We start from the raw sequence: 25,234 nt of genomic DNA on the forward strand, positions 1-25,234 counted from the left end.
GGGATGTCACTACTTTGCTTCGCCATAGGTCCAGCACTGATGTCATTGGTTTCGGACCCGGTGACGTCAGTGCTGGCTACATCCGGGAACTTCTTGCACTTGGTTCTCATTAGAGGTGGCCATATTGTTTTGTCTCGTGACGACACATTTGCGTCATCGGGATCGAAACTGGCTGTAAACAAATCGCTCAGTGTCGCTACCTACTATATATATGGCCTTGGTTGGAACCAGGGTATATTGAGTGGTTGGAACATTGATTTACGCCGCTACAATCTGCATACTACTACGTTGATCCATTCCATTTTACTCAAAATCAAGAGGGTAAGACTAAGGACACATAGCAACATATTTTGCATTGATTGAAAAAAAACATTCGGTTTGCGTGTAAGCCAAGCTGGACTTCATTATTTCATTCAATCATCGCTATAAGGAACGCTTCGTGTCAAAATTGCTAAAAGAGTGAAGGAAAGGGTTGCTGGGGCATTTGGAAGCAATAGTCCTTTGCGACAAAAACGGCGTGGCAGTTTCATTCGTGGTCAGCGGACTTTCCCGTGTTGACGTTTTGTATTGCTGTAGTGTGTCCCTTCGAGGTGTAATTTGATATTTTTTAGAGTAACGTTTATATTTTAAAGCAATATTTTATGGGTAAGAGCGTCCGTGCAAATTGTTGTCGAATCCTTGCTCCAAGTAACTACGCCCAAACAGCATCTCACGGCTAATCAGCAATGGGGCTAAGCACTGGAGAAGATTCATCGAAACAAGAGGGTCTGGAAGATTTAAAATCTAATTTAGAGATGTATTTAGATCACTTAAATGAAGCAAAAGTGCAGGTGAGTTGTTTTTTATTAATGTGATCAATGATCATATCAATTGCCAGCTGCAGTGGCAATGGTTTTATGTCATTCGAAAACCTACCGAGAATTGCTGAAGGCTTGGGAGATTTCAATTGTGTTATTGTGAGGCGTGAGCACTGTTATTTGAGTTAATATAATTTCTCCATTCAACAATCACAGATTCAGTCCAGTGCGGACCAGACAGAGGCTGCCCTGGAGTCGGCCATGGCTGCAGTTTTACAACAGGTGTCAGCGGCCCTGGATGAACGGAAGGCACAACTTATGAAGGAGGTGGCAGATGTGAAAAATACTGCTCTGAAGCAGGCTGAGAGCTGCAGGTAAAATTTCTGGTGAATGCTTCATAATCAAATGCTGCTTTGACATGACTGTTGATGGAATAGCCTAAAAGACATTTATATATGGACTGTCAACATATCATAGGCTCCACTTCACTCTCACCACGTCTTATTCCAGTCGACTGGCTCAAGAGCACCTGCAGAGGACAGAGGAACTGCTTGGGTCCCTCCAGTCAGGAGATTCACTAGAGGCTAAGCAAATGACTGCTGAAGCCATTGAGGAGCTGTAAGTGTGTTAAATGGGCAAGATGCACATTTGTATATTGTCAGTGACAAGATTGTCATTAGAGAGCTTTTTGAATTATCTTTTTCTAATTTTTGTCTCAAGATTTATTATTTTACTCATAAGTCATTGAATACCTTAGGCTTGTTTTTTTGACATGTTTTTCTCTCTAACAATGCGTTCCAAGGGTTTTGTTTAATAGAAAATAGGGAGATGCTGTATCAACTCTCCACTCCACCCAAGGCTATAGAACTGACTCCACCCTTATCGCAGGGCGTCCCAGCTGCCGGCTCCGTCCTCGCTGCCCCGGCCGGCGCTGCAGCTGCCCTCCTCCGGCGCGGTGCTGGCCGCCGTCCGACAGCTGGGCAGAGTGGAGAGCACGGTGACGGTGGCAGGGGTGAGGACAGAGCCGCGGCCCGGCGCCGTGCTGGTCTCCTGGGGAACGGTGAGAGGAGGAGAGGGAAGAGGGAGAAGGAGGGGAGAGAGGATGGATTGAGTGAAGGAATGGTGGGATGTTCTGTGCAAGGCTGCAGAGTCGATGGATTTTTGGTGGCTTTGACTCCTAGTAGTCGCAGTCTCCGACTCTGGCTTCAAAAATCGACTTCGACTCCGACTTTACAGCCCTGGATCACTGTGCTGTAATCTGGGGATAAATGAGTGATTTGGGGGTGAGGAGTTTTAACCATGACTTGTTATATTGGGAGCAAAACACCATGAGTCAATAATGACATGCATCTCCATGTTCTGGATATTATGCCTACATTCTGTCGTCCCCAGTATGAGGACGACTGTGACCCGAGTGAAGGGGACGGCTCATACCGTCTCCAGTACTGCTACGGAGACGCCAACAAACAGACTTCGCCCGTCTTCCATACGGCCTATGAAGGTCAGCTGATAGTGATGTGATGACTGTGTTGGGCCTTGTTTGTATGGTGTCTCATAGAATGATTTCTGTAGATATATTGGACAGGTATGTAGTAAAGAGCAAGTAGCATACGGATATATTCAAGTAGCATATTTATATGTAATTGCTACTTGAATATATTCGTATGCTACTTGCTCTTTATTACAGAATGATTTCTGTCACTGCTTTAGCCGTTGCTGGTTTTTTCACGCTATATCTGGCTACTCGTCATCTTATTACTGGTTACTTTAGGTCAAGTTCTTGGCCTTTCCATCTGGGTAGGTACTTTCAAATGCACCCTCGACATTGGTCCAGTCATCTCCTTGCCATTGGTCAATGACAGCCCCCCCCCCCCGTGGCAACAGGTCCGGAGACGAGCACGCTGGTTCGTCGTCTGCAGTGTGACGTCATCTATAGTTTCCGCGTCAGCCGCCAGGTGTCGGCCGGGGGAGCGTGGGGCGGCTGGAGCCCTCCCGTCACCGGTGCCACCACGTTGCCCCACTACGGTAATTGAACAATGAACAGAGAGAGGGAGGTCAGAGGGACAGCGACACAGTAAAAAAAAAAAAAAAAAATTGATACTAGTCCGGGTAGTCTTGATCTCGGTTATGCTCACACTACTTTGCCTTGCGATTGCTTCAAGTACGCTCATTCCTCCCGTCTTCTTTCAGAGTGGTCGCCCAGTCCCGCCTACTCGATAACAGACTCGGGCCGTATCGCCTGCCGTACCGGCGACGGTGGCGACACCTATACAGGTGGTGACAGCGTCATCTACAGTGCGGGCGCGCAGTTACGGCCGGGCGCCGCTCTGCGGGTAGCTGTAGTGGAGGCCGGGTCCGGCTGCAGTGATGAGGGCCTGGCGCTGCTGGATGGACGGCCGGACCAGGGAGAGGATGGCGCTCTTATAGGGAAAGGAGCTCTGTTCGTCAGCGCTACTGGTACGTCACGTAGTTAATCATGTTACGATCCGCCTCTAAGAGTTGTCTGTAAGCCTATTCCTCTGTCTAGAGTGATTCAGAAGGCTTCGAGCTTCATGTTTGTTTGGTATAATAAGGCCATAGGATTCTAACGACATTTTCGTCTTAACTGACCTCATCATAAGTTTGCATGACTGAAACAGACACTCAGAAAGTCTCGAGTCACAGACCTCGCATAGCTTCTCACCAGGCCGCTCACCGACCAGCTCCACTCAAACTCACAGTTCACTGCCCCTCTCACCCCCGTTTCTCACCCCTCTCTCTCACACACAGGTGAGGTGTACGTGAACGGTCGGCGGCGTCAGATGCGTCTTCCCCCGCTACAGGCCGGCTCCTACCTCACCTTCAGCACTGAGAGGAGGGACCAGCAGACCACGCGGGTCTGTCTGGAGACCGGCGACAAACAGGTAGGACCATGGGACCATGCAGACCAGAAACCAGGAGACCACCAGGGTCTGCCTGGAGACCGGCGAGAAACAGACGAGACGACAGACAGTAGGGACGGACAACAGACTGTACAGTGGGACCAAATGATTCTAGGACAATTAAACCACGCAGTTGTGAGTTGGAAAATATTTACAGCCTTATTTGAGTGTGGAACCAGGATGTATTTCTGTACCTAAACAATTCAGTTGAACCATTCAACATTTCAAAATTGTTGAATTAAGTTGAATTAAGTTGAATTAAATGAGTCATATGATAAGATATCACCCAACGGCAGTCGTCCCAAGCCCCGACAGTTTGATCTCGTTATAACAGCTGTACCTCCCATCTCCTTTCGATAGGTGGTTTACGACTGGAAAACCGAGTCGACCGATCTATGGCTGGCAGCTTCATTTAACGAGCTCGGCTGGAAACTAATGCTCGAGTGACGTCATTGGTCACCGGTTAGTGACGTCAGTGGATCACATCGCTCGCTGATTGGACGCAGGTGATGTGACGTCATATGTTGGATCTGGGGTGATATGTGGATGACGAATTGGGTGAATGAAAGTGGAGACAATATCGCAGAAGATTGAAAACTATGAAGTCGTGCTGCCGTGAGAACGGGAGATCTGACAATTATCATTCACCGCTGAATAGCGGACTACAGAGGTCTATGAAACTACGAATTGAGCTGACGTCATGCATCTGTGCCTAGATCTGTATCGTGATACTGCAGTGCCAAATCAATGTCGTAGCAACTTTTGGTGTAGCGAATTTCATTTCACCACGCCTGATATTTATATTGAGCTTATAATTGGCATCGGGAAACAGCACAATTCTCATATTTTGCTAGACATGAAAGGCAAGATCGGTCTCCATACACGAAGCTAGTGGTACCGTACCCTCGTCATACATTGATGAGAATGTGCATGCGATTGAGGTGTTCGATTTCGTGAGAGGTTCACATCCTCACCGGTCCCTCAGCTGTGATTGGAGGTTGTCTTGTCAGCGGTCTGTTTTGTAATAATCGCTGGGTTGCCCAGTAAAGTGCCATGCTGTAATGCTAATTGTAGATATATTTGCAAAGTAAACGCTCAACACAAACGGTTTTCCGCCCAATGCGTCCATAGTCAGCCTTTATTGCCTGTTTACTTGCATATTTTGTGCAGTCACAAATACGCGTTATCTGAGGGTGACTTTTGCCGTGGTTTGCCAGTAAAAACGCGTGTGTTTATGAAGTTACGTAACATCCAATTAAGCATCGCTTTGGCGTTGAGTCTGTGCCTTTACTTACCCTCACCGGTTTGGATTATTCCGACGCTGTCGGAGTTGATTTGCACTGTTAGCTTGTCAGGCCTTTACGATAAAATCGGGAAAGTAGTGCCAAATTGCAACCAAACTATAAACCAAAGGCTGTGCACGGCATTGCGTAGTGCATATAGTTGGGCAATAACATTCTCCATATTACTACTCTTATTTAACACTTGCTTATGTACCAGTATAGCGCCTTTTGGGGCGACTAACGGAGCGAGCGAGGGGGTGACTCTTGCACGTGCGAAATTTTGAGGGGGTACCTCCAACTGACTTGTGCACGGCACCCTACTGACCGGTTTCTAGCGATGTGCCAAATTTGAGCACAATCGGCCCAGCCGTTCTCGAGATCTGGGAGCGGCACCCTGCACGTGCGCACGTGCAAAATGGGTCCCAACTGACTTGTGCACGGCACCCTACTAACTGGTCCCTAACCGTGTACCAAATTTGAGGGCCATCGGTCCAGCCGTTCTCGAGATCTGGAAACGACCCCTGCACGTGCGCACGTGCAGCAGCACCCCAACTCTGGCACATGGATATGCAGTGCCTAGTGGGTGCCTACCTACATGCCAACTTTCAGCGCAATCGGCCAAGTAGTTACCGAGATATTGCAACAATTACAAAACTGACACCTCTTCGTTTTGCACGTGGCACGTGCATAAGGGGTCACCCACATGCATCGGGAATAGTCCAATACTTGGTAGAAGGAATGAAGCTACCCTACAAAAATTACCGCGTGTAAATCGGTCAAGTGGTTGCTGAGATATAAGCCTCGCAAAAGCGTCCGCACGGCCGGCCGGCCGGCCGGCCGCTCATACTCAGAAATTTCCGTTATTCTACGTAAGACTCCGCTCGCTTCGCTCGCTCCGTAATAATTTGTTCTGCTGTGATGTCGTAACCCACTGAGGCTTGCCCGTGTTTAGTGCAGTGATCTGATCTGGCCATCTGAAGCCAGGGGAAGGTGATACTACATAGTGATGCAGTGTTTAATATGGACTGTTGGGAGGGTTGTATCAGTTCAGAGTCGTCCCTCATCATCTACTGAGATACTTGTGAAAATGTCGATATTCTGTATCAACAACGAATACATATGGAACGATATATGCGGCAACGAGTTTTCATTGAACGTCATATGAAAACATATACACAAGGTGGCCGGCATGTGAGCACTGAGAGCACATCGCAAAATTAATCAATGCATGAAGCAACCGACGTGAAAGTTACGATGGTGGTATACATAATACATATACCTTAATATAACATGGCAAAGTTCGACACGATAAAACTCATTTTGTGACTATCTCCAATCCAAGCAATGGACAAGCTATTCCGCAGCACCAAAGTTGCCTTCCTAGCGCAACTACTGTAACGTTAAGATACTCGATAGATAAGCTTTCTTTCCACTCTTTCTCAAAATATCATCGATGAACTCAGGCACCTCACCTCTTTCAGTTTGCTCACTCCGGCATTGGCTCCTTATGTGTCCCCGCTCTCACCCCTCACTCCTCTGATTCTCTTTCTCTCACAATCTTTCCGCACCTTATCACACAGCTAAACGTTCCATAATCCTCCCGATTTTCAACGCCTTCGTCTTCACTCGTTCATCCTCCGCCGTTACCAAGTTTCCTACGGCCTCCGCCAGGGCGGCGCCACTGTCCGCGCCGGTCGGCCCCGCCTGCAGTAGACAGTCGAGTAGCACCAGCGCCCTCAGACGTGTGACGTCACTGGGACGAGTCAGCTGATCCACCAGCGCTGCCGTGACGTCACCACCGCCAGCGGCCGTCAGCCTGCGGGCGGAGAGGCCGCACGGTGATACCATGAATGGCGTGGCCAGAGCTTTTCGATGGGGGGGGGGGGCACGGTGGGTCCGCCCCCCCCCCCTGCAGATGGACCCCTCTGAATAAACGGTCTTAGAACTTAAGGGAAAAGTGGGAAATTGTGGAGTACAAATATGATGTGTTTGCCTGAGGAGTGTGCATATAATGCACGATATTTTAGAAGGTCTGGGTCTCGCAGCGCCAGAGATTGCTATTGTTGATGTATTTTTTTTTTTAACAGCAAATTGCAACGATCATTTGAGCCACGCTACTCACCAAAACTTTCTTCGTTTGGCGTTTGGAATACTTTCCACTGAGAATGTTCTCAGTTCTCAGTCCGGACGGGACGACCCTGTGTATCCTCTCCATGTATCAAACCACGTATCCCGTATCCACTATATGTATCCACTTGACGGACCCATGTATCCACTGTCGCCGGACGCAGCCAGGGTCGCTGCCACCGCCAGACTGTAGGGTGGCGGTGGCTGATTGTCAATGGCCGTCACGGAACTGTAGTCCGGCGGGGGAGTGTCACCCCCGCCACTCTCAGCTGAACTCAGGCCAGGTCGCCGGTCAGAGATGTCATTGCGCAGCAGTTTGGAGTAAATGACGTACACAATCACCACCAAAAAGACGAGACCCAGAACGGCACAAGCGAAGAAAATAGTGACTGTAGGTCCGGCAAATCCTAATGCAAACGTCACTCCTCCAACTACAATTCCATACAGTACACCACAGAGCACAGTTAGCACCGTTTTAACGTTGACTTGTCTCACGCTGGACACAATTCTAGCCCAGCACGAGTCTCCTGCTGTTTCTCCGCTGCCAGTGTCCTCGTCTCGGGGCTGGTGCAACTCGCCTGGGTCACCGACCTCTTGCCTCGCCGCAATTACCGTAGCCATTGGTCGGCCTCGTGGCACCAATGTATTACAGCTGAGGTGTTATCGATGTGGCTTTCTGCTAAAAGAGATGGCCCTGTTTGACTACAGTGTATCACCGCCGTATCACTAGTGTTTGTTCCATGAATTATATCCTCGGGTCGCTACAATTGTTCGCTGGCAGCGCAACTCATTCACCTTGTCATCAGTCATTTCTTTCTGCTTATTGTCCAGCTTTCGCAGTCCGGTTTCAGCTGGGTTCTTCAAACATGCTTTAAGCACCACCACCGTTTTATCGAACCAGTAGAGGAGCTATATCGAGCTATATCGAACCAGGAGCTATATCGATAAACGGTTATCTTTCTTCAGAGTGGTATCCGTTTGCCTTCTTGTGTAGCCGGTTTCATTATTTTAGCCACATGCCCACTAAATGGTCCAAGTTTTGGGACCACCATCATCTGCCCACTCCCCTTTGAGCACTGACCTCTGGCCACCGTCTTCTGACCAATGCCCTCTTACCACTTATCTTCAACCACTGTTCTGACCAGGGCTGCGGAGTCGATGGATTTTCGGCGACTCCGACTCCGACTCCGACTCCGGCTTTCAAAAACCAGCTCCGACTCCGACTCCGACTCCGGGCAGAATTGTCGACTCCGACCGACTCCAACTCCCGACTCCGACTCCGCAGACCTAGCAGGGCTGCGGAGTCGACAGGTTTTCGGTGACTCCGACTCCGACTCCGGCTCGGGTTTCTAAAATCGACTCCGACTCCGACTTCGACTCCGGTCACAACTGTCGACTCCGACCGACTCCGACTCCGACTCCGACTCCGCAGCCCTGGTTCTGACCACTATCTTCTGATCACTGAACTCTTGTGACGCTCCTTTGACCACAGCTGCCATCGGTCTGACCTGTGACCACCGTCTTCCTGTAAGTCAATCTACCGTCTGTTGCAACCTCCTATCGCCATCCACACTCCACAGCTCACCAGCCTGATCTCGTGCACAATCACTTCCTATCGGTCCGACACCAGATAGTCCCAGTGGGTATAGTGACGTATGTAACCATGTCTGACATGACAATACCCGAGTCAATGTAGAGCGCAGTATAACCCCCCCCCCCCCATCTGGCTCTCATCATGCTGCACCGCTATAAACACATGGCGAAGGCTCGCAGAGACAAAATATAAGGACGTCATTTCATAGCGTCCTAGAAAAGTCATTCCAGGCACTAAATAGTTCTTTCAGCCTAAAATTAGTTGGAAAAACAATAATACCAACATGGACGTCAGTGGTTATGATCAGGAACATCAGTGACTTTAATGGCATCAGTGATATCAGTGGCGGTGATGATTGGACAGTGATTTAGTGAGAGGCCAGAATTGAGAATGGGCACCGTTTTTACTTTTTATATTGGCCAGAGGAAAGCCAGTTGAAAGACTAAGCTGAGATGATAGTGTTCGGAAGAGCGTTGGCTGAGGACAGTGGTGAGACGACCGTCATCAATTAACTGCAGTCAGATGACGACCGTTAGGTTAGAATCCAGTGACATGGGGTCCTCACAGACGCCGTTATGGGCCCTCATAAACACTCGTGTGGGACCGTCACAGACGGGTGTGGGGCCCTTAGAGCTGCTGGCGCGAAACCTTTACAAGCCGGCTGGGGGCTCTCTGAGACCGGCAAAAGGCCCTCAGAATATGCTGGCAAGGGGCCCTCAGAGGCCAGCAAGGGGCCCTCAGACGCCGGCGTAGGGCCCTTATGGATATAAGCTTGACTACTTAGGAGCCCATGAGGTTCTTACGAGCCCTGTGGGGCCCTTCTGAGTCGAAATACGGCTTGTGTGTACCCCCAGCGGACATTAATGGCGTCGGGCCCCGAGGGTCCCGTCCCCCAGAACCCGATGGGGGGGGGGGGACGTGCAACCTGTGCCCCCTGGCTACGGCACTGACAATGACAAAGTCCCTTTTACCGTATCCGTAATGGTGTAACCGTTTTCCCACTGTATTCCTAGTCCGTATTCACGTCCCAGCAGCTATAGTTATCGTATCCCTTTTCACCGTAATCCTAATAACTGACTGCAGTTAATTTATCAGCGGGCCAACAGTAATGCAGTGAGCATACTGACAAACTGTTACCTGTCAGCCAGCTGGACGGCGTCCACCAGGGAGATATGGTGTCCGTGGTGGTCACTGCAGAACTGGCCGATGGCCACCACCTCGGGAGATACCGGAGACCTGCCGGGCGGGAGGAGGACCGACCGGGCAACTGGGTCAGATGACGAAAAACAACGACAAAAGGTGGATACACTGGATACAGAGGTAAGCGTTCATAAGACTAAGTTGAGATGGATACAGCAATGAGTGAATCAATGAATCAATCAATGAATGAATCCATGAATGAACGAATCAATGAGCGGAAGTATGAATGAATCAACCAGCACAGCAATTAATCAATGAACGTCTTCATACACTAACCGACTGGCTGATCCAATGAACGAAAAAAAATCAAATTAAAAACGAATAGGCCCCCAATCCGCACATCAATCCAATGACGTCAAACTGACCTGGCGGGAGCCTCGTCGGCGTCGTCGATGGCGGCGGCCACGTCGGAGCCGACGCTGACGTCATCCACATCAGCTGGCTCGTCGTCTGACTCCTCCCAGCCGCCGCCGGCCCGGCCCGGGATGTGGCCTGAGGGCAGGGCAGGGCAGGTCAGGTCTCGCTTATTCATTGGTGACGTAGGATTTGGCCGTGGGGTAGGTCAGGTCAGTAACTGACCTGACCTAAAACCGACAGCTGTTCTCGGTTTTACAGTGGTGATTTGGGACTGATAATTCTGGGAACGGGGATAAGGACTGAAAATCCTCGCACGCATCAGTAACTCGATATTTGACCCTGCTCTCAATGTCGCGCCGGGTTGGGTCACTATGTTAGTTCCGACACATAAAGGAGGTCTAGAGTCATGTGATTGATCTTGAGTGTGACAGAGTGTGGTAGAGTGTAGGTTGGTTAAATCAAAATATTACAGTGGCTTAGACTGTGCGATTGAGACATAATGCGATAAGATATACTAAATGATACAATACAGCTAGCCTGACGCCTTCCTCTCCTCAGCCTTACCTCTGGCTGGCGGCTGTCTGGCCTGCCGGGGTGGGGCCGCGCCCGCTCTGCGCAGCGGCACGGGCAGCTCCGGGCCGTCCACAGTCGTCGACAGGCGCGGTGGCGACTCGTACTGTCCGGCTGAGGTGGCGAACACGTCCGGAGCGGGCGGACCCGGGGACGGAGGGGAGAGCGCCTCCTCCATCAGACCCCGCAGTCGGGACGGCAGGCTGGCGCCGCCTGACAGGGAGGGAGCGGGGGATGAGGGGTGGGAGCACGAGAGAGGGGCGCTAGGAGAACAGAGCTCAAAATTGTTTACCCTCACCCTGATCGTTCAAAATCAGGAGCAAGTGCAGAAAACATACGTTGTGCCTAGACCACCGTAAATGGTGCCACATCGCTATTTATAACAAGAAATCACCGATGCCCTGCAGTGTACACGTCACGATCTGCACAAAATCCTTTTCCCCAAACATATCCCACCCATTCCCATCAAAACTAACCATTACCGATAGAACTAAGTCCTTTCTACCCCTCTGGTCATGACCTACCCCTACCCATTCCCTTACCCGTCCGTTTGGCGGTGCTCACACCGAACCCTTGGTACTGTCCACCGCCACCAGGTGACAGCACCGGTCCGAGACCAACCATCGGCGACCGTGGCGCCCTCTCCGTGACGTCATCGGAGGCAGAAAACAGCAGCGACAGCAGCTCCTGCGCGGGAGCGAAGGATATGTTAGAAGCTACGGCCTACGTGATAGGGATTGATGCTATGAGCTAAATTACCGCGGTATTGTGAGAAGCAAATAAGCTATAAGCTATTGCTGATTGTGACCTACAAGGACCTACATACAGACAAATGTCGATCATAAGACAAAAAACATGTCAAACTGAAATTAAATGTCATCATCAATGGACATGCCGTTTTGCCTCTGTATACCAAGAGGTCACACAGTTTCTCGTACGATGAGTACGCATGTTTATTGATGGACATTATTTGGTCGATGTCTACACCAATGAATTATTGAATATGACAACCAGACACCTAACTTAGCTCCCCCGCCAGACCCCAGCCCTTCCCAGTTCCCACCGCCCTCACCTGAGCGGTGGAGCGGACCCAGAGGTGGGGTGTCATCCCCAGCACGGGATCCGGCGGCCCGGAGGCGGCGCTGGCCGCCGTGACGTCACCGTCACGTGACCGCAACAGCTGACGGAACTCTGCGTGACCGTGACGGGCGCAGTAGAGCATCACGCGTAACGTCTGTGACGAGAGGAGAACAGAAGGTATCACATCACTCAAAGCACGTCACATATTCAAGAGGCATCACGCCAATGATGTGTTGTTTTGCGCTGGACTGTGAGGACCGGTGACTGGGCAACTAGGCCAGTGTCTGTGTGCCTGATGACAGTGAGACGCCGTATACTCGCGTCTCACTGACACCGGTCCGCGGTATACAGTGAAAAACACCCTACTCGACCGAATGAAAATACAGCTGACCTCAGGTGAACGTCACAACGTGTGTGATGACTGACAAACAACATGAGTCATAATACATTACTGGAATGAACTTCTAGTTCTAATGCCCAGTTTCATCATTTCTTTGGAAGAAGAAGGAGAATAAATGATCTTGAAATGCTAAAAGAACAACAATGTAAACTTTCAGCTGGGAAGAGCATTCATTTGAGAGCAAAGTGAGCAACTAGCAAGTGAAGTGAAGAGCAAGTGAGAGCATTCATTTATTAGTAATACAGGCAATACCAATACAGGTACACTGCAATGCCCACCTTGAGTTTGACAGTTGGAGATGAGGCAGTCTGCAGCCTGGTCACAAGAAACTCGACCAGCTTGGCAGACTGTGCGGGTGCAGTCAGCGTCAGCTCTGCGGACCATGGGGAGAGGTCACTACTCATTTGCTGTGTGCTGTCACTGAGTGGAAACAATGCAATGCAGTGATAGGGAATCAATGACCATTAAACTAGGTACCACATTCTCATGATCAATTGGAGTATGTATAAGCCAAGGTATACAATATGATTGAAGATGCTTCTAACTACCTAGGTATAGATAAGATGATCACAATGCCTGTTTGTTACAAATAAGCCAATACATATGCCATAATTAATTAAGGTCATTGTGATGAGTTAACTAATACCCAGCTTGACCAGTTGATGACCATAGTCAGTCACATCCTGATCCTGGCTATATCTAAGATATGTTTATGTTTCACAGTTCACACCTGCAATATTATGGAGCAGATATCCAGGAGTTGGACTTGCATCATCTGAAGTTGCCCTCATCAGGTCTGGATACTGTAACAACAAAGATAAAGATAAAGCTAAATATCAACATCAATCACAGTGATCACAATCTTTATTTCATATCAAAAGCTAAGGATTATTCTTTCAATGCAAATGAATTATCAAACCACACAACCTGTAAGATCCTGTAGTTTTGTAGGAAAACTATTGCATAAATCAATTTCATCATCAAAGTCAGCGAAGTCAGAAAAAATACTTAAGTCTGTTTAATTGATGACGGTGGATCACTTCAACCGCACAAATGAATACGGCATGTGATTAACAAAACATTGAACAGAAGGTAAAAAGGAAATCAAGAGTAAGCAAACATTTTTAGCTGTAACTTTTAAAGGTAATGATGTTTCATGTGCACTTTTCACTAAAGAGCTTAAATCAATCAGCCATTGTTAATACAACAGACTATAACAGCATTTACCAAGCATTATTCTTTGTTCCACAAATTATCTTTAAAAAATATAAGAACATGTGTACGGAAAGCATTGGTAGTGCATTCAGTACAGCACTCAGGCCGCAAGCTTCATATCAGTAGGCGGAACTATGGTCAAGCGTACCCATTTTCGGGAACGCATTTTCGTTCCCATGTTTGGGAACGATAAACCCAAATATGGGAACGCCATGTAGGCATTATTTAAAACAAGAAAAAGAACCGTTAAATGACGTCCAAAAAATATAAAACGATCGTGAACCGCCTGATATTTGTCTCAATATTGTTGGGAAAGAGTTTGATATTGTAAGGCCCATCGTAGTTTCAAATCGTTCCCCTATTTCTAAAGCAGTCCATCATCCGGGCCGCGAGCCCAAATTTGGGAACGCTCTCGTACACTGGCGCTGCAAGCGTTCCTTATTATGGGAACGGCGTACCCAAAATTGGGAACGATTTCAGCGACGCCTTTCAGGGGCTCTTTTCATTAACAAGCATCACGTCCAACGCCGCAAATTATTGTTAACGCAACAATCATCAGATGACCTTTCCGGCAAGACCGTCGCATGTTTCGCCCGGTCTTCTGCGCTTTTATTCCCGTCGATCTCGCAGCGGGCACGCCCCCCTCTGCAGGATTACGTAATTCACAACGCTCAGCGATGTACAACAAGGTCTTCCATACCTATATCCACCGTCCGCGCTGAGGGTGGAGACATGTCAAGCACCTGTCTGTTTATCACCGATAGTTGACGAGTACAAGGAAGTATCCAAAAATGGGAACGCTGAATATGTTACACCCTCAAAACACCTAGTCCCAATGAAAATCTAGTTTTTTCCTTTCTTGATGAGTGTAAGTGGCAAAAGGCCTGGTAGGATGGGCACGAGGAATTATCGAAATCAGCATAAAAATTATAAATAAGCCACACAGAGCGAGCTATATAAGAGAAATTCCCCCAAAACGATCACGCTTAGAAACACGGAAGACAAAAACCACGCTCATGACGCTCCTTATAAAACAACTCTAAACAGCTAGCATCCAAATAAAATATGTCTTTCCGGGATGATAAAATACAGCTGGATAATTTTCAACCGCTTAAACTGAGTTTACAACAGTAGCTCGGTAAATTCACTCACGTTCCACGCGGTCGTCCGCCCCGACACAAAAGTCAACAATATTACCTCGGGACCGTCCGCGTCTTCGCTTGCATTTGTCAGCATCTGGTGTCGATAGTATGAAAGTTCATAACCAGGCGAAAATTATTATACTTTACCTCAAACTAAAAAATGCTTCATTTTCCTTAAAATTGCATGCTAAATGTCGTATAACCCATATTTCCACCATTCTGTCATTTTCAAAAAATCATTAAAAATATCATTCCACGGTCAATTTCCTTGTTCCACGGTCAGATTAAAGATAACTTTATGGAGATTTAGTAGATACTTAAATCAGCGTGCACTTTTTTGAGACGTGATGCACTTTTGAGTTTTAGTGGGAGAACGGCCGAAAAATTGCCTTCCGTTCTCATAAATGGGAACGCCCGTTCCCATATTTGGGAACTCCGTTCCCAAAAATGGGAACGTTCCTATATTTGGGTACTCATGACCATAGTTCCGCCTACTGATATGGAACAAACGGATATAGACACTTTGACTTAAATAAAATAGGGATAACTGATAAGTAGGAACCATTACACATCAACGTAACATTCAGACAAATTACAAGAAACTCCAAATTTATAATATAGACTATGCTGCATAATCAATCATATTTATGCTTCAGTCTTAGTACAGACGATACACGTATTCACATAAAATCTAAATTTTCACACATATAAGCGGCCATTTACGCGAAAGTGAATAAAAATAAGCAATTAATTCTACAAAATTCCTAATAAAGTACACTCACAAAAGAAAGGTAACTGAAAAGAACTTGAAGATCAGAAGACATATTAAAAAAATGGAAAATACGTCTAATCCCGAAGACAAGATTCTTGAAACAAACAGTATCAGCATAAGCAAAAATTTGTGTTCATTTTACCTTACGTTTGCTGTTGTCACTGAAGAGATATGATACTTTTTGAGTTAAAAAATGATTTTAACCAAATTATTGATGGAATACTTTATATGAAAGTCACTTATTATTTTTGATTCAATTACAAAACAGATAACATCAAAAAGCTGTTCAAATTTGGTATCATTGATTGGCTTATTTTCAGGATCTCCATGTTCATGCTCCCAGCGAACACATAAAATAGCTTTTGATTGTCACGTCCGCGTATTTCATGTATTTGATCAAGAGTTTCAACAAATACATCATGCCTATTTTTTGAACAAAAAAAAAACGGAATTTTCTCTTCAGTTTTTCAGTTCTTTTTTCTTCATGTGAAAATGTAAAAAATTATTTTTAGAAAGTAAGTTACATTTAAGCTTTTTACAAAAAAAAAACATTTCCTGCATCAAAAATGGAAGATCTTAGATATTAATTCTGGATAAAAATGCAGGTTTTATGGCTGTCAAACACAGGACTTTGAAAAAATCTTAGGGTTCATGATTTATTTGTTGACAACTTAAGGCCAACAGTGTTTTTAAGCCGAAAAAAATTGTCAGCCGCGGAATCATTCATCAAATGACGAACTGAAACCAATGTACTACCGATTTTTTGTACATTACCATGCAGCAATTCTGCAGGTCTAGTTCATTAGCTGACGCAAGGCCCTAAATACAAGGTTGCACGGACTTATTTCTACTAAACCTACCAGAATATAGTTTCACGGTTGATTATTTAAATAATTATTCAATCAAAATTTCTTTATTATTATCTCGTAATCATTTATAAGCAATTTTATAAATCAACTTTCAATTTGCTTGCCTTTTACTAGCAAAATAACTTTTCTAGTATTGGGTCAACATAGTGGTGTAGCAGTAGGAACCACATCTGGCAAAACCCCAATGCCTACATACAGCAGAAAAGCAGCCACCAGGTGTCGCCACAGTCGCCACTTGGTCGCCACACAGATGTCGCGCGCGTCGCCAATCGCCACACTACCGATTTCCATAAGGACGCATATGTACGGATATGTATAGGAAAGTCGCCCTTAAGGATTACGCTTACATCCTTTGCTTATGAGGTCGGTGGTTGGAAATTGGGAGGGGCTCAGCTATTTTCGACCACGGATATGCCTTTATCACATGATGAGGAACATGCTGATAAGCGTTTTATGCGTCATAACAGCACAAAAGTGTTTTTAATCATTTTTCAAAAATAGCCGTTCTGCCGTATCTTTCAGTGCAAGGTGCCGTCGGTCATCCCCGACGTGACGTCACGCAGGGAATTTGCCAGATTTTCCTACTAGACTTCGACACCCCCTGAGCTGACGGATCTGACGATTTGGTTCACTTTCGCTTGCGTTGCTTCTCTGTCTTCTCTGTGATGGGTGTGGGTGATTGAATCAGAGCATTTTTGATAGATGAATCAGCCCGAATTTCCTCTGGGAGTTGTACTTCACTGGCGTAAGTTGTGGATCGTTTATTTCATCTTGTTACCTAGGCGCCTATTAGGTAGGTATCATCGGAATTCGGAGTTGAACCGTGAACGCAGAGAATGGCTTTGAAAATTTGATGTTAGCATGGTTGAGTTTTATTTTCTCACCTTTGCTCTGTCTTTATAGGATCTGTGTCTGCCTGCGCAAAATATATCAAGGGTAGGTAATAGGTATCGTAACAATGGTGACATTTTTAAACTAGGCTTGAACTAGCCGAACTATAGCCCATCAGTGGCAGCTACTGCTCACTGCAGTGGATCAATGAATTAAATAAGCTCGGCCAACCTAGGTGCCTATTAAATTTGATATCATGTTTAGATAAATCATATCAACAGCCAATTTTTGCAATACTGCCTACACTTAAACTTTCTCAATGAAAATACCATAGAGTTGAATAGGTAATTTGCTAAACTAAATTCATTTAAAAACACTAATAAGAAAGGGCTTAGAATTTAGAAGTTTGTGTTTGTGCCTGACATCATGTGTGACCCTTGGACATGAAACTGCATTTTAACAGCTTCTTTTTCTCTTCACAGCTGACTGAAAGATAGCTACTTAATTGCCTTATCATGGACCCTACAAGGAAGCCTTCTGGGCTAAAGCCTCCAAGCAGACTGGTGAAACCCACTGCTGGGCTTCCAAAGCAGAATGGTGACTCTCATCACCCCAGCTGTGCCCAGGCTCAGGTCCCCGAAACTCCCAGGAAGGGGTCGGACGCCTCCATCCTGACCACTGACACAGCCAGTTACCGAGTGGGCGACAGGGTGTGGGTGAGTGGAATGAAGCCCGGGAGGATCATGTACATTGGAGAGACTCAGTTTGCACCCGGTGAGTGGGCAGGAATCGTGCTGGATGCAGCGGATGGGAAGAATAATGGTTCAGTGGCTGGTGTGCGCTACTTCACATGTGAACCGAACAGAGGCATCTTCTCAAGGCTGACAAAGCTTAGCAGGACTCCTCTGGCGGGCGCTGAAAGTGAGCTTCCCAAAGAGGGACCGTCCGTGCCTGGATCGAGACGGTCCTCCATCGCAATGGGAGTTCGCTCTGGCGGCACATCGGTAAAAAGCCCGACAGAATCGTTCGTCGCGTCGCCCAGCGAGGACCTCGAGATCGGCGACAAAGTGATCGTGTCCAGTAGCTCCGGATCAAAGACCGGCTTTCTGCGATACATGGGGAAGACTGACTTCGCTGATGGCCATTGGGCAGGAGTCGAGCTGGAAACACCTTCGGGAAAGAACGACGGCAGTGTGGCCGGCAAGCGCTACTTCTCGTGCCGTCCCAACTACGGTCTGTTCGCGCCTGCGCACAAGGTTGCGAAGCCGACCCGGCGCACGTCACAGAAGATGGGCGTCCAGTCGTTACGTCGTTCCACCTCTCGCGAGTCTCTCTCATCTGTCACAAGTCACGCATCGCGCGTGTCGACAGCTCGTGCAGCTGCGGCCACTCCACGCATGCGTGCTGCTAACGCAGCGGCGGCCTCTCCTAACCACGCACTGCAGAAGGTGCTGAAGGAAAAGGAGGAACACATCGAGCAGCTTCTGCGCGAGCGCGACATGGAACGCTCCGAAGTGGTCCGTGCAGCCAGTCTGGTCGATGACAGCGAAGTGCGGCTGTTGGAGGTGCGTAAAGAACATCAGCAGCAGCAGGCCGAGGCGGCAGCCGTGCTGGAACGTCTGGAGGCGCGTGTGGCCGAGCTCGAGGCCGAGCGAAGTCAACTACAGCACGAAGCAGAGGATGAACGTCACCGCGCCGAAGAACTTCAGTTCTCTGTCGAAGAAGCGAGTATCACTCGTACCGAGCTGGAGACACGCTTGGCTTCAGCAGAGGCAGAGGTGACCCAGAAAACTGAAGAGCTGCAGGCGGCGCAGAGCAGGGCAGACATGGCCAGCCTTCAAGCATCAGCTGGTGGAGATGCGACCCGCCTGGCTGCCGAGCACCTTAGTCAGCTGGAAAAACTCAGGGCAGAGATGAGCGCTGGGAAGGAGGAGGCTGAGAAACTGCGTGCCACGCTGGCTGAAAAGGACCGCTCTTTGGAGGAGCGCGCAGCGGAGCTGGCGTTACGGGAGAGAGCCGAACAAGTGGCTCGCGAGGAGGTGGCTCTTCTGAGGAACGAACTTGATGAGCAGCGAAGGCGGTTTGAGGATCAACGCGCTGCTGGAGACTCCAAGGATGAGGAGGCGCGACGACAGGCTTCCGACGCCGCTGCGCTCAGGGACTCTCTTGCCGCTGTTGAAAAGGAAAAGTCCGCTGCGGCGGTGGAGTTAGAGGCAGCGCGCACGGCCGCCAAAGTGCGTGAATCGGAACTGCGCGCTCTCGTCAAAGAGAAAGATGAGGTGCGACTGGAGGCTGCTCGTGCTGCGGCGGACATCAACGAGAACATGCAGCGGATCATGCAGATGAAGACAGCCGCTGACGCGTATCGCGCTGAGACGGACTCGGTGATCGCCTCGCTGGAGAAGAAGCTGACAGAGGCGGCGGAGCAGCAGAAGGCCCTCCGCGACCGATTGGAGGAGCGTGAGCGCCGCCTGGCAGAACTGCAGTCCGGCGCTGATGATTCCTCTCGCCAGTACCAGGCAGAAGCGGAGGAACTGCGGAAGAAGGTCGCCGAAGAACAAAAGAAGGTCGAAGAGGAACGACGAAATGTCGAGGAGGAACGTCGAAAGACAGAGGACGAGCAGCGACGAGCGGAGGACGCTCAGTTTGCTGCTGAAGAACAGACCCTGCTGCGAGCCGAGCTGGAAACACGCTCGGCGGAGCAGGCTGCGGAGCTCGACAAGCTCCGTGCTGAACTCGAGGCAGCGCGCCGAGGCGCTGAGGAACTCCGTGCAGCAGGCTCTAGCGAAACCGCTGCCGTGGTAGAACGTCACGCTGCCGAGATAGCCGAGCTGAACGCCAAGCTGAAAGAGCTGCAGCAGTTAAACACAGACCAGGAGGAACTGATCCACGACTCCGCCGGTCAGCTGGAGACGACGGAGAAGCGAGTAGCGCAGCTCGAAGGGGAGATCGCCGCGCGTGACCGTGACGGAGAGGAGATAAAGCAGCGTGTTACCGCTCTGAAGGACTTTGCTGATGGGAAGGCACGAGAAGTCACGGCACTTGCGGAAGAGAACAAGCAGCTGCTGAAGAGGGTGGAAGCGAGCGCGGCGGGGGCCTCAAAGGTCACTGAGGAGCTAGAGAAGCAGCTGAAGGAAGCTAAAGCGAAAGCGGCGGAATCTGACGAGATGTGCGAGTCGTTAAGGAAGGCGGAAAGAGATGTAGCGGAGAAATTGGCATCATCTGAAGAGAAGTGTGGCTCACTTGAGCAGCAAGTCAATGACTTGACCGAGAAACTGACAGGCGTAGAGACTGAGTGTGCCGCGCTGAAGAAAGAAATGAAGCAGGTGTCTGCAAAAGCTCAGGCTTCTGAAGAAGAGTGCGAATCCCTTCGTCAAAAGAGCAGGGATTTGGAAGAAAGGCTCGCTTCTTCGGAAAAGAAGTGTGGTGCACTTGAAGTATCTAACAACGAGCTTACCCAAAAGGTTGCCTCGGCTGAAGAAACAGTTGATTCGCTCAGGAAATCCAATGACGAAGCCTCAAGTAGACTTTCGTCTTCAGAAAAAGACAATGAAGCCCTTCAAAAGACCATTGAGGACTTGAACGCGAAGCTGGCATCTGTCCAGAAGAGCTGTGATTCGTTTAAAGATCTGAACGCCGAATTAGCTGACAAGCTCAACAAGGCGAATGATACCTGCAACGAGCTGAGCCAAATTAAAGAACAACTCACTGAGAAAGTAGCGGCTGCTGACGATTCAGTTGCCACTCTGCGTAAGGAAAACGACAAGTTGTCTGCCGAGCTGAGTGCTGCAGAAAAGAAATGTGCAATGCTTGAGAGCACCAACAGCGATCTAACTGCCAAACTCAGCGCAGGTGATGACACGCATGGCTATCTTCAGAAGGAGAATGTCGCCCTTACAGAGAAGTTGAGCTCGGCAGAAGCCAGTGTCGGCTCGCTACAGAAGGAAGTACAGACACTGAATGAACGACTTTCCGGAATGGAGGAGGCGAGTGTCGCTGCTCAGAAGTCAAACGAAGAGCTGTCGAAGAAACTGCGCGACTCGGAAGGCAACTGTGATTCTCTGAACAACGAAAAGAAGACGCTGACTGAGCGTCTTGTTGATGCTGAAAAACGATGTGAAACACTCCAAGAAAGCAACAAAGAATTGACCTCTAAGCTCCTAACCGGAGACAAAACTAACGAAAGTCTTCAAAGTGTACACAATGAGCTTGAAAAGAAGTTGGATGAACAAGCAAAGGCCTTGGAAGTAAAGACGTCCGAACTAGCATCACTGTCATCACAGGTGTCTGCCCTCCAAGCAGAATCCAAACAATCCTCAACCGCTCTGGCCGCCGCCGAGTCTGAGCTGTCTGGCTTGAAGTCTGAGAACGCGCGTCTTCTTCAGCAGGTTTCATCAGGCGAGGACTCTCAGAAGCTCGCGGAAAGTTTCCGTACGGAAATCGCCGAGTTGAGAGCTGAAATCGTGCAAAAGTCAGCTTCTCTGTCGTCTGCAGAGAGCGCGAAGCAACAGGCGGATGGTCAAGTTAGCGAACTGACTGCTCAGCTGAAAGAGTCGCGGGCTGAAGCAGCTCGTGTGGAAACTGAGCTGAAGAAGCTCCAGCAAAGCTCAGCCGACAGCTCCGCGGCGGCCAGTGCTCAGGAGACGGAGCTTGCAGAGCTGAGAGAGCGTTTGTCTCAAGTGGAAAGATCCACGGCTTCATCGTCACAACAGCAGGAGCGAGCGCTGGCAGAACGCGACTCCGAGCTTGTGGCCGCTCGCGGGGAGGCCGAGACCTCCCGAGCCGCTTTGGCTGAGCGGGACAGCCAGCTGCAGCTGCTTCGGGACGACAACCGGCAGCTGCAGGACCGCTGCCTCCAGCTGACGCGCGAAGCTGCTGCTGCCGAGGAGGCCCTCCGCAGCCGCCCCGCGGAGGTGCCTCCTCCGCCCGCGGCGGCATCGACTCTCACCAATGGCGCAGCCGACCCCACCGCGCATGTCGACTTCCTCAACAGTGTCATCGCCGAGCTCCAGAACAAGAACGACGAGCTGAAGCGGCAGGTTCGCGTGCTTGTCGTTGGCGACGAGGACGACGACGAAGCGGGTGCGTCGTCGCCGACGACTCCAGCACGTCCTGCGCAGCCGCCGCCGCGTCTCTGGTGTGATATATGTGAGGAGTTCGATCGCCATGACACCGAGGACTGTCCTACCCAGTGCAGCGAGCCGCCGGAACCGACCCCGAGCCGGCACGGTGGACAGAGGGGAGTTCGCCGCCAGTTCTGCATCTCCTGTGAGATGTTTGGACACTCCGCCGCCGAGTGCGACTCAGGTGAGACGTTCTAGTGGCGCGGTGAGACATTTTAGTGATGTTTCAAAGAAATGAGTGGTTTCATAACCGTGAGTGAATCGGTCTAGTGCAATGCTCTGCTCTGCGCGGCACGTGAGGGTAACACGCAGCGCGCTTGATACCAAAGTGAGACGTTCCTGCAGCCTTTTTCGGACGCTGACACGATCTGAGCCTCACTTCTGAAGGCCGTGCGGTGTGCTCGGGCGCCCCGCTGAGTCATCCATCCCGAGAGGGCGTTGGAGCCGACCAGTCCAGCCGGCGATAGCCGAGACGGGCGCCGTCTTGGTGGAGAGCGGGTGGACCGTGCACAGTGATAAGCGTGGGTGGTGCTCCAGTGACGCGGCGGGTCGTTTGATCACTGCTCCAGTGACGTCATTAACCAGTACGAGACCGGACCGGGGACGAATCGGCGGCGAGGTGCGGGAGAAGCGGTGTGTTAACAACTCAGATAGCGCGGCCGGGCAGTGAGGAGAAAGCGGCGCGATGGAATCCGATCAACGCCCGGCGGAACGGAGCGGAATGGGGCTGGGTGTGATGGAATGTGAATTACTCAGAGCCAGGGACACGACTCTGGTGGCAGTGGTGACGCAATCAGTGACTCTGACTCGGGAATAGGAAATGAGTCGATGACTCGCCAGATTAGAATAACGGAATAGCGATGAGAGAAGGCTGCTACGCATGACAGGACGCCCAGGAATGGATATGATGTGACGCTGAATATTTCAGGTTGAATGCCGTGACAGTATACGCTAGCTATAATGTGACCTAACTGGCATTTCGATAGCATAAACTTACCGTGACGATTTTGTCGGCTTGCTTAGATATACACCGCTCAATATGATGTAAGCTACGCAACTGACGAGTGTTAGTGGGCATAACATTGTTTAACGTAGGATTAGCTTTGTGATGTGTTCCGGATTGAGCATTGTCTGTCGCCGATGTCACTCTGCCTTACATGTGCGGGTATGTTAGATCTGCGTCTCAAAGTCTATAGGAAGCCATATACGCACCGTTTCGGTCATATCAAATCGTTAATAGTTTTGAGGTGTGTCACTTAGAATAGTCGTATAGGTAGGTCACCAATGCGCGTAGGTCACCAAGTCACAAGGCCACCTATGCTGCCATTTGCAGGGTTGTTAACATGTTGATTGTTACGTCTTGGCACGCAAAACGAACACGTTTATATCGGTCTGTGATTGTAGACTTCCATGATGTACATAATTGGTCACCGTAATTTGACTGGATCCTAGAACCCAGAGAAAACCACAGAGGAATGACATGACGGGGAGCGGACGTGTGTGAGGAATTCTGTGTAGTTTGATGGATGTTGTAGGGCTGATTGCGGTTTATGTCGTTTGCTGTTGTGGGATATGGCGTGGCTGAATGGAGAGAGTTACGTGTTTGTGTTTCCGTTCTGGTGGAGCTCGCTAAACTTTGATTCTGTCAGCGAAAATGCGGTGTCATAGCTAGTCTTTACCGTCTACCCTCGACTGTCTGAATCTCGCTTGTCCGTGCCGGTGCCGTCAGTGAAGGGTCAGCGTCGTGCCTTCGACGTCACTCCTTGGGCTTCGCGCAGCACCCTCACTGACGTCACTAGATCGTCGTTCTCAAAGCTGCACTTCTCAATGTCGCTCGGCTCTCAATGTACCGTCACTTCACTTGACGCTGTATATGCCTCTCAACTATGGGCGAGGCTCTGTATTTGGTTAGCTTGCCGTGTCTAACAGACCAGACATGTGTTAGTGTTATGGTTGGCGACTTGTTGTAAGCTGATCAGCAGTGTTATTCAGTTTCCTCGGGAGCGAAGTGTTTCCCGGTAACAAGCATTATCTCAGTTTGCGTGAAGTTATAAGCCCGGCTGTAACGTGACGTGATAGGCGAGCGAAGTTTATGAGCCCATGCATATCAGTTTATAGAAGCGGCCCGCGTCAAGTGGACGGAGCTGTGTAATGACTCGAGTGTTCATGGCTCGTGTGTTCGAGTCACGACCGCTGGCTCGAGTTATTGGGACGTTTGCTGCGTATCGGCTAACAAAGTTTTAATTTTTAACAAAGCCTGGGCTTAACTTGTGTCGTCTCGGGTGCGAGTTGATTGTTCACAGCAAAGAGTGTTGTTTTATCCGATAACTGAATGAATAAATTATACTCAACCAGAAGGAAACACGACCTTTTTGATCAAGTTAGATAGGGCGAGTTTGCTGACAGGTTTCTGTCGAGTTGCTGAGGACGGCTCTGAACGCTAGACTGATTTACATCGCCCTTGTGCTGGGCTGAATGAATCAAATGGTCTGTCGTCTATCATATTCCTGAAATTCCACAAGTATTTATCCCGAAACTAACTGTATAACACGGTAGGCACTCGCGTGACAGGGGCTAAAGCCTAAGCCCTGCATTACAGCCTGCGGCGACCCTAAACGTCCGAAGCGACCAATACATTTTTGTCGTAAGCTTTCCGTCAAAATATTCTGGGCTTCATTGTATCAATGATTTTAACGGTAGTAAAGTAACGCATGCATTTTCATTTCCCGATTTAAAACAATCGCGATTCGCGGCAGATATTGGCGATTTACCTTTGACAAATACTGAGATGCAAACTCGTCGGGCTGTGATTGTTATTAGTAGTGAAACAAAAGTTGCGGCTCTAGTAAAGGAAATATGACGCATCTTTCCAATTCTTGATTTCCTCTCAATTAACCTCAAGTTGTACAGAATTGATGAAATGATAAAATTTCATAATAGACCAAATGAAATC

The 25,234-nt window shown here is 49.1% G+C and overlaps 3 protein-coding genes across 7 annotated transcripts; 2 read left to right on the forward strand and 1 right to left on the reverse strand.

Moving 5' to 3' along the window:
* Positions 1-531: 531 nt before the first annotated feature.
* LOC122364303 (cytokine receptor-like factor 3) lies at positions 532-6,137 on the forward strand. 2 transcript variants are annotated; one of them, XM_043334546.1, is made up of 9 exons: positions 532-830; positions 1,014-1,171; positions 1,308-1,415; positions 1,686-1,809; positions 2,190-2,298; positions 2,682-2,822; positions 2,988-3,254; positions 3,567-3,700; positions 4,079-6,137. In XM_043334546.1, the coding sequence occupies exons 1-9, from the start codon at positions 726-728 to the stop codon at positions 4,163-4,165; spliced, it is 1,233 nt and encodes a 410-aa protein (XP_043190481.1). In that variant the 5' UTR covers positions 532-725; the 3' UTR covers positions 4,166-6,137. The 2 variants fall into 2 exon arrangements, with proteins under 2 accessions (XP_043190481.1, XP_043190480.1); XM_043334545.1 differs by having other exon boundaries at positions 534-830; positions 1,686-1,857.
* Positions 6,132-15,801, reverse strand: LOC122364304 (AP-4 complex accessory subunit Tepsin-like). 4 transcript variants are annotated; one of them, XM_043334549.1, is made up of 9 exons: positions 15,601-15,801; positions 13,060-13,132; positions 12,608-12,702; positions 11,922-12,083; positions 11,392-11,536; positions 10,844-11,062; positions 10,288-10,414; positions 9,860-9,958; positions 6,132-6,817 (listed from the first exon to the last, which is right to left on the reverse strand). In XM_043334549.1, the coding sequence occupies exons 2-9, from the start codon at positions 13,118-13,120 to the stop codon at positions 6,574-6,576; spliced, it is 1,152 nt and encodes a 383-aa protein (XP_043190484.1). In that variant the 5' UTR covers positions 13,121-13,132; positions 15,601-15,801; the 3' UTR covers positions 6,132-6,573. The 4 variants fall into 4 exon arrangements, with proteins under 4 accessions (XP_043190484.1, XP_043190483.1, XP_043190482.1 ...); XM_043334548.1 differs by lacking the exon at positions 15,601-15,801 and adding an exon at positions 15,469-15,558 and having other exon boundaries at positions 10,844-11,067; positions 11,397-11,536; XM_043334547.1 differs by lacking the exon at positions 15,601-15,801 and adding an exon at positions 15,469-15,558.
* A 1,143-nt stretch (positions 15,802-16,944) lies between these two features.
* On the forward strand, positions 16,945-24,643 carry LOC122364302 (CAP-Gly domain-containing linker protein 2-like). The gene is made up of 2 exons (XM_043334543.1): positions 16,945-17,072; positions 17,641-24,643. The coding sequence occupies exon 2, from the start codon at positions 17,674-17,676 to the stop codon at positions 22,477-22,479; it is 4,806 nt and encodes a 1,601-aa protein (XP_043190478.1). The 5' UTR covers positions 16,945-17,072; positions 17,641-17,673; the 3' UTR covers positions 22,480-24,643.
* The last annotated feature ends 591 nt before the right edge of the window (positions 24,644-25,234 follow it).

This window comes from Amphibalanus amphitrite, unplaced genomic scaffold (genome assembly GCF_019059575.1).
Source record: "Amphibalanus amphitrite isolate SeventyFive unplaced genomic scaffold, NRLGWU_Aamphi_draft 000668F_arrow, whole genome shotgun sequence".
NCBI lineage: Eukaryota > Metazoa > Arthropoda > Thecostraca > Balanomorpha > Balanidae > Amphibalanus > Amphibalanus amphitrite.